We start from the raw sequence: 9,118 nt of genomic DNA, 5'->3' as shown, positions 1-9,118 counted from the left end.
AAATCCCCCTGTACCAGGCAAATATAACAAATGATATAGGCAAGGATCAATTTACTGATCACCAAAATGCAGCAGGGAAGATGTAGGTTAAATATTAGGAAATACTTTTTAGCTATAACACTGATTAAGTCGAAAGAACAAACTGCCAAATGAAGTTGGGTAATTGCTATCACTAGAGATTTTCCAGGCTATGAGTATGCATCCATTTAGCAGGGATGGCTTAAAAACTAATTCAGTGTGTTTTGCCACAGTTCAGAACTTGGACTGAATGACTCATTATATGCATGTTTTATCCCAAATAATTTTTTAAATTTCTTCCCACTTTACCCTAGCTAGAGATAAAGCAGCAGGGATGTCAGCAAAAAAGAGTAAAATTTCTCTCAGCGTGTGCCAAGCCTACATGAAATAAGAAACAAGTTATAGTGAGAGAGAATAAAGCCCAGATTGATGTGACCTTTATTATTTTAACAGTGTCTTTCAGCACAATTACAGAGTTGCAGGATTGTAGAGAACAGAGCTGGAGTATAAAATAACATAAATAAATAAATAGAACAGGAGCCAAAGCAGTCAGCAGGAGGTGGTTGGAATTGGGCAGTGAAGGATGGGTGAAGGGTTTGCATTGGTCAAAGCCTTTATGATTCAGCCACCATAGTTGCAAATTCTGGAGAAGGGAAAAATTTTTTTAAGTATTGAAAAAAGAAAATCTAAAGAGGAAGCATATTACAGTGATTAGAGAGTCATTGGTGTAGCAGAAACGTCACAACAACAGAAGAACAAAGAAATCCAAGTTCATTAAAGGGAAGGTATGACTTGGGAAATCTTAGTGAAATGAAAGGATTTTTTGAGGGTAAGGGAGAAATGCTATACATGCCAGACTGTCAAGACTGTCCATCGCTATTCATCTGAAGAACTTGATTAGTTCCCTGTTATTCCTTTGTAAATCTCAATGGGATGAAGGCAAGAACTAGAAATTTAATTTTGCAGTGAGATAAATTTCCTTTATGTCAGAGTTTGGCAAAGAGACTCGTTAATGAGTCTTTCAGAGTCTTCGTGTCCCTATATTATAAATATATTACATTTAAACTCAATTTTGTAATGGCAAATTGACTGAAAATGACGGATTACAAAACAGAAAGCTGACGCCAACCTATGTAGCAATCTTGACCACACTGGTGATGAGAAAAATCCCTGTGATCTCAGAGAGCCAGGATTTTACCCTGTGGCTTTTATTAGTATTACATCCATAATATTTACATAAATGTATCTATCTGCAGTTTGGGCTTATTTTGTGCTTAGGTATATATAATGCCTTTCAGCAGGGTGATAAAGCGTGGAAAAGGCACATTTGTATCTCGGTGAATAGCTGCCTGGCATACTGCACTCTGAATACTGTATTACCCAAGGAGGTTGTAATTCCTAACTCCATCTATCCTTGAACAGTTACACTTGAGAATGCTTTGCACAGTTGTGTGTGCCTCAGAGCGTTAAAAGCGACAAACTGGAGGGAATCCCAAGAAGGAAAACAAAGGATAAAGGGGTTAGAGGGTATACGGAGGGAGTGGTTTATGGGTTTAACATAATCAGCTGAGAGGAAAATGACAAATAGGGGAGGCGGTCATCTGTAAAGGGTCAAGAGAAAATTATTGACGTTTGACATAATAAAGAATAATGTTTTGCAACTAAAAAGATAGAAAATGAAAATTAGGCATTTTAAAGAACATTCTGATGTTTGGTTGAAAAAAGCTAAATTCTGAACAAGTGAGATCTTTACTGAATGGTGTGTACAAACAGATAATACTTTTGATGACGTGTCCAAAAAACAGGGTGCCAAACACTGACAAACCAGACTGAGAAATAAAAGTGTCAGAGGGTTTAAATTAAATCCAAATTTATCCATCATTTTGAAAGATATAAATCCAAATTAGGATTAGTGATGCAGATTACTTAACACAAAACATGTATAAATCCTGTACGTGGTGGGTACATAGATTGAAAGTATTGCAAACTGAATTTAAGAGATAACATAAAGTACTTGTGATAGAAACCCAAACTATTCTGGGCAAAAAAGTGAAAAAGGCTGTGATTATAGAATCACTGTGTGAATAAATCCTTCAGAGAGAAATGTGAACTGCAATGGATGAAACCTTTCCAAAAAGGAAAACTAAGTATGGATATTCTATTAGAACAAGTTGTCATATTTGCTAAAGCTAAATTAAATCCTTTTTACAATAATTTGTGTCCATGGAATATATTTGGAAAATGTTATTCAGACTTGCAGCCAAATATTTTCTATAATACATTATCATAGCGATATTATCACTTAATGGCAAGATATTTCAGGGGTACTTTCTGATAGCCAGCAAACCATAAAATACTCCTTCATGAATATCTGCTGTACGCTTTATACTTTTCCAGGATTTTCAATGTACTTTAAATACCTCAGAGATGTTCCAGTTGAATAATCTTGTAAACTAGTTCACTGTTTATTTTCCTATGAAGGTTAGCCCAGCCACAGGTGGCTTGTGGAGGCATTGTTACAAGGTGTATTCATACATGCAAAACTTCTGAGATAAGACACTGTATATTAGCCCCTGCCTGTTGGTCGTTCTTGTAAATGTTTATTGCCTCTGACTGGCCTGTTACTGAGAGAATCCTTGTGACTGACTACATCCCCTTTTCCAGTTGTAATTCTCCTTCCAAACAAAATTATATCTTCCTTTGCACAAATAATAGTTTTAAATTACAAGGATTAGGCTATTTTGTCATGTAAAATAATTTAATAGCTATCTTAGTGTCAAAGCTCTGACTTAAAAGGAGAGGATTGTTTCACTATGTTCAGGATAGTTTAGTAGTTTATACCAGCCTAATGCATACCCTGTAGTATTTTACTGAAATGACAGATATAATTACAGAGGACATTGTGGGCTAATGTTTTCTCTCATCAGATTGGGGTTTTTTACATTATCCGTAAAATAACAAATCTGTTTAAGAAACTTTGTAAGTAATGACTTATACTAATTTATTTTAGAAGATACAAGAGCGCAAAGAGGACCAAGAAAAGAAGAACTTCCGAAAGATTTTTCTTTTCTGTCTTGACTTTTACCTGTGGCAAGGCCATGACTTATCAGTTGTAATTTTGAATGCTTGATGTCTCATTTTTACAACATTTAGAGAAAACAATAGGAAAATTTTAAAATACCTGCAGAAGCTGAGCTGTATCAAGGAAAATACTTTGACTTACTGGGATAAAAATTTGGATTTATTCTGTCTACAGTGAATGATCATTAAATTCTCTATGTACTTTCTCAAGTCTTCTTAATATCAAGAAACTGAAAGGCATGATATGCATGTCCAGTGCCAATACATAAAATAGTTTAAAAAAACATTATGAGCAGAAATCTTCATTTTATTTTCTCCTCTTTCTTATAAATGTTCTCCTGAAGCTGACAGAGCTGCTTCAGCATCACTTCCCAATCCAATCTGGAAGCCAATGTTTGTAGTTTTATTAGGTAACCTGGCCTTGGCCTGCAATTTTTTTCCAATTTGTCATCTTCTGTTCACATCAGTGGAAGATGGAAGGGGGTCGACATCACACAGAAGATGATCATGTCTTGCATGAACAGGCTGCAAGTTTTCAACTGTTTGAAACTGGCAGATCAGCCACAAATTACAGATCTTGATTGGACAAGAGGTAAGCTGGTGGAACTATTTCTGAGCTGAACAGTCTTGCAGGAATGATAAAAGGTTTAAAGCGGGAGACCTAAGAGAAAATTTTTAATGTGAGGCCTCTATCTGGAAGAAGGCTGATTAGGTTGGGATTAACGTTTGTGGTGATACATCTGAGAAAGATGGCTCTGTGGTGTTAAAAATCCACGAAGATCAGTTCTTACAACTGCTCTCAGCTCCTGGGGGACAGCATTCAAGGGCCATCTAGTGAGTTAACATTAACCCCTGTGAAAGGCTGCATGTTTGTGCTCATTTAGTGATGTACAAAGCTGATGTTTGAAACGAGGGGTAAAAGTGAGGCCTGACAATTCAATTGCAGGGAAACAAACAAATGGTTTGCAACAGAAGTACATCATTGCAATACTGAATATGAATGTGATGTACATTCGTGACTTTACATTTTATTTACGTAGGCAGTTATAATCTGGAATTGGATTTATGAACCAAAGGAAAAGCTGGAAAGTATCTGTCATCTTCATCCATCCTTTGGTCACAGTGCCAGCTGTTAACTTGGCATGTATTTCAAGCCTTTCCGGTGTAACAATTTGCTCTTGGAGTCAAATTTAAGAAATGGAAAAGAAACCGATAATGTGGTATAGTAGGGATATGGCCAGAAGAAGCAAAAGAAAAAAGCCCTTCATTCTCTTCTCATTTTTGAGTATAAATTCATAGTAATTCTAGTTCAAAGTTAAGGAAGGGTAGAAGTTGCAGAAGAAAGAGATAAGGAGAAGAGGGGTTTCGTATTGCTTTGTTACAATGTACTGGCTTTCAGGCATGGTTTCAACTTTATAAAAAAGTTATGGTCAATCTTAAATAAAAAAGTTAATGCTTAAAGTCAATCTTAAATAAAAATCAAAAAAAAAGTCAATGTTAAAGTCAATCTTAAATAAAAAAGTTAATGCTCTTGTGTAAACCAAAATCATTCTGCAATATAGTTCTTTTATTCCAATTGATACTGCTTTTGTTTTGCAGCCTTCTGGGAATAACTGAGAATGTATCTGATGTGAGGTTGCTGGATCAGCTGTAAACTTACTTACCTGAATCAAGTTCTCTTCTGAAACTCTTGCCCACTGATTTTAGTACCACTGCCACTAATTTTAATAGGAATAAGGAGGACCCATGTAATAAAGCATATAAAATTTCAAATAATGACATGCTCCTCAGGTTCAGTAGTGCTGCTAAAGTTTAGCAGGAACTTCCCCTAGGTGCTTCACAATTGCTCCTCTACAACCATAATATAATAATGATCTGAGAAATTAAGAGGCTTTAGTCTAGAAACAGGATCATAGTCACTGATATGTCAGTGTGCTATGGACAGTCAGGTTAGCTAATGTATCACCTGACTAATATGTCAGTGGGTGATTTTGTATGTCATTTTTTCAGCTTCTAAACTGGGAAATTTACATTAGTTAACCTTATTTTGCTTTTTATTCCTTTTTTAATTGCTTTTTTGTTGGAGACAACATTTTTTACAAATCCCAGAGATCAGGTAACACAGAGAGATGTGAGGTTTTTTAGATATTTTTTAGATTTCGCCCTATCATATGGCTTGTCAATATGGTGAAAACTTAGCAATTGCCTTATGTCTAGGTGATTTAGTACTCTGACCACAAACCTCTGCTACTATCATCTCCTCCGATGAGGAAAGGTTTAATTCAGAAATGCATCTCTTCATGTCTGTTCCAGTCTGTCTCAGGGATATAGAAGAAAGATGAAAAATGAGAAATTTTGTACGTGGGTTAATTTTGTTCATCCCAAGAGGGAACAGAAAACAGCAGCAATTTTTTAAGCAATGCTGGGAGAGGAAAAGTTGTTCTTTTCTTGTAGTTCTCATATTTAGTAAAAGGGAGTGATGTGCTTTCTTAGCTGTGAAGACCCACATAAACACTAGAAAAAGCTGGATAGACAGTTATTGTATAGAAATTCCATAGCAGACTGATTGTACTTCGAATTTTAAGAGCATTGCTTTGCTAAGTCATGCATTACTTTCCTATTTACTAATCATCGAGCAGGAGAGCTGGTAGTCAGCGTTTTTCCTTCTCTTTTCTAGGTTTTCTAGTCAAGACCCGGTCTTTGAACTGTCGGTGTCCTGATCCTCACTCCACTGAAATCCACAAAAAAAAATAAACTAATTGAAGCAGAAGTTGGGTGGGTACTGAGCCCTGTGCTGTAGTGTGCCTTAACTACATCTCCGTTTCTGTAAACTCTTGCCCCCTCTAGTGTCAGAACTCGGCTCCTGTCTCCCCTAGAGCCTGCAAGAAAGGTATGGCAAATGTAGCAGGACTTGGCATTTCATTAAATCCAGATTGTGCCCTTCAGAAAGTCACAGCCCCCAGTGATTCCTGGCTTTCCTCAGTTCTTGTATGTAAGAGTAATATTCGATTGTTACTGTTAAAATTTACTCCTCCAATCACCTACCATCAGCGCCAATTTTACCATCACCGTCCTTATCTCCAGCAGCCAGAAGAGCCTTCGTTTCTTTGTCTGATAGGTCTCTTCCATCTGGGGTAAAGCCCTTCAGTACAAACCTAAAGAGGAGGCGTGGAAAAAAAAAGAAAGTTTTGTTCAGACCAGTTTCACTTTGTATTTAATTGTACCACTGTTTTGATATATGAGTTGGAATCCAGGGTTGTATCTTCTGTTATTGACCTTCTTTAACATTCAGGAGGAGCGCTTTACTCTGAAACTGCATTTGACTGAAGAACTATCTGTAAGGTATTGATTGTTCATGTGTTTCAGGGTCCTGCAATATAAACTACCTCCAACACACTTTAGATGATGTAATCAGCAAACAACTGATTATTGCACGCAAATACTAGTCAAGACATTGAATTATATGGTATTATCTAGAGTCTTGTAAAAAAGAAAACAGGAAATTAGACTCTTAAGGCAAGGTTATTTGAGAAAGGACATATCTTTACTTACTTTAATTCATCCTCTTCAATGAAGCCACTTCGGTCTTTGTCAAGAATATGGAAAACCTTCTTCACATCTTCTGGGCTCTTCTTTTTCAATCCTACCATCTCGAAAAACTTCTTGTAGTTAAAAGATTCAGCCGCTATAGGAGATGAAAAGCCAGAGAAAAATCATTGAAAGTTTAGAAAAATCATTGAAACATACACCAACACATACCCGTTGTTTTCTTCCATACTGCTGTGTGTCCTACCCTGGGAGGCACAGTCGAGCCCGGCTGTGGTAGCAGCTAGAAGTACACACTGTAATCGTCCATGCTTCAGGGACACGAAATAAATAAAGGGAGGAAGGGGCAGTGTTTCTTTTTGGCAGATGAAAAACTGAGCTACAAGAAGGATGGAGACTTGCCCAAGGTCACACAGGAAGCCTCTGATAGAGTTGGGAGCTGAAGTCTAACCTGCTTGGTCTCATTTCAGTGCCTTAAACCCATTTTTTGCAAAGTTTTACACTAGAACAGTCATCTGAGAGAGGACTCTGACTATTAGATCGCTGTCACTTTTTGACATTTCCACCCCTGGAAAAAAAAAAAAGCCGCCCTTGCTCAACCACGGAGCCTAGCATTGACGAAAAGTGTTTCGGAACGCATGGCAGTTTCAGTTCTGTTTCGTTTTTCCTGAAGACTTACTAGAAATCAGTGTTGCATTTCGACCGCTAAAGGTATATGCAATCGTGGTTTGTAAGCTCAGACTCTGCAAGGGAGTGCTGTGCTGTACGCTGCCTGCAAGAGCTTGTGAGGCACGATCGTCGCGGAGGAAAAAAAAAACAAACCCAGAGCCCTTGAAATCGGAGCCGAGATAAATGAATTTACCTGCTCCACCTCTCCTATCCTTTAACCGCACCCGCTGCTGTCCCACCCGTGTAGACTAACGACTGTGGTGTGGGTTAGAAAGGTGTGGGTTAGAAATCCAATACAGTGACCTCCAAAACGTGCTGTGGACTTTTTTTTTTTTTTCTTCCCCGTGCATCCTTATTCCCGCCGCAGCTTTTCCTATTACATAAAATTAAGGAGGCTCAGTCTTTCGGGATCTGCTTGACTGAGAGCTGTCATTAGTTGCTGCTAATTGCGTCTGCTCCGGAACTTGGAGATGGCCCTACAACAATGGATGCTAATGAGAAAAACAGCTGCTGGGTCGAGCAAAGCAGTTTGTTGGTCCCTTCGACTCTCCGGCTGCTGAATTTCGTCGGGCTCAGCTGGGTCTGCGCTTCTGTCTGTTTGGGAAGGTCACGGCACAGAGCAGGAGAGAGACGGGCTGCTCTCCCGGGCGGTGCGATCGGCCAGGTAGTTTGGGGGGAGATACAACGTGTGCGTCCCGGAGCACGAATTCTGGCGTTTCTTTGAGAGCAACCTTAACTACCTGAATCTCAGGTAAACTGAGGGTTTGCTTTCAGTTTAGGGGTGGCGATGAATTAGAGGGGTCGGGAATATCCGAAACCCGGAGGAGTCTGGACCGCTGCAGCCATTCGTCCTGCAGAAAGCTTCTGCAGTCGAGCAGTGCGCCTGCTTGCTCTACCGTTGCCTTCTCCTCCGTCCCAAAAAGCAAAGCCCACCCGGGGATTCCGCGTAGGAAGTAAGAAAAGAGCGGTTTCTTATCTCCTTGACACGAGAAACAGCAGTTCTGTAATACCTGAAACTGAATTTCGGGAGTGAGTGGGAAGCTGCCGACATCCACGGCTGACTTCCCTATCCCACATCAAGATATAATCCACCCTGGTTCGCCGAGGATTTTGTTCCCTTTGAAAGTATCCTCTAGGTAGAAGCAAAGTCTGTCCGCAGTTACTGCGTGACTTCCTTTAAAATAAGTGTTTCACCTCTGTAATGTGCAGAGCAACTTCGCTGGGGATGCAGCCCTGCACTTTGATAAACCTGTCATGCTTTCACTGCACTTCTGAAAACGCATCCTCATTTGATATTTTGTCTAGCCGGATCCTTTAATCTTCCCCGAGTTTAAATAAATGCACTGCTGTCCTAAGCTGAAGCGGTAAAGCGGGGAAAAAAAGAGGAGGAAGGAAAAAAAAAAAACCAGCACTCACCTGAAAAGGCTCCCACAGCCTTCTTGATATCCTCAGCGCTGAGCACGTCAGTCATAGCCATCCTGCAACTGTTTGAACAGGGGAGCAAGTGCGAAAAGATTAAAAAGTGCTTTTCTCATAATTTCTGCTCATATGACCCAAGCTGCAGTGCTGTGTGGGAATGGCACACCGGGAAGGGCTGGAACCGTGCCAGCTAGATAGCTCGGCGTGCATCCCTGCCGTGGGCTGCCGCGCTCCACTTTGCAGAGCGCCGAGTTGTCAGTCCACAGGCGCCAAGGGTTCGGCTAAAGAGAGGGGACGGGGGTGCCTTTGCGGGGAGCGGGGTGGGGGAGGACGCGAGTGGGGGGTTGGAGCCTAAGCCTTACTAGAGCAGCGCCAGTGTCTGTCG

The 9,118-nt window shown here is 39.8% G+C and overlaps 1 protein-coding gene across 1 annotated transcript; it reads right to left on the bottom strand.

The window, feature by feature from the left end:
• Positions 1 to 632: 632 nt before the first annotated feature.
• On the bottom strand, positions 633 to 8,830 carry PVALB (parvalbumin). The gene is made up of 4 exons (XM_068401679.1): positions 8,731 to 8,830; positions 6,652 to 6,784; positions 6,145 to 6,254; positions 633 to 661 (listed from the first exon to the last, which is right to left on the bottom strand). The coding sequence occupies exons 1-4, from the start codon at positions 8,789 to 8,791 to the stop codon at positions 633 to 635; spliced, it is 333 nt and encodes a 110-aa protein (XP_068257780.1). The 5' UTR covers positions 8,792 to 8,830.
• Between the last annotated feature and the right edge of the window lie 288 nt (positions 8,831 to 9,118).

This window comes from Nyctibius grandis, chromosome 5, assembly GCF_013368605.1.
Source record: "Nyctibius grandis isolate bNycGra1 chromosome 5, bNycGra1.pri, whole genome shotgun sequence".
Classification (NCBI taxonomy): domain Eukaryota; kingdom Metazoa; phylum Chordata; class Aves; order Nyctibiiformes; family Nyctibiidae; genus Nyctibius; species Nyctibius grandis.
Note: the sequence above shows the minus strand (reverse complement) of the source record. Positions and strands in the feature narration are given on the sequence as shown.

What these genes read in the sequence shown, in the direction of transcription:
- PVALB (XM_068401679.1), bottom strand. Translation starts at nt 8,791, where the DNA reads ATGGCTATGACTGACGTGCTCAGCGCTGAGGATATCAAGAAGGCTGTG. An exon ending in GGCTGTGGGAGCCTTTTCAG is followed by an intron (nt 6,785 to 8,730) that starts GTGAGTGCTGGT and finishes CATCTCCTATAG; the next exon opens with CGGCTGAATCTTTTAACTAC. An exon ending in ATTGAAGAGGATGAATTAAA is followed by an intron (nt 6,255 to 6,651) that starts GTAAGTAAAGAT and finishes CCTCCTCTTTAG; the next exon opens with GTTTGTACTGAAGGGCTTTA.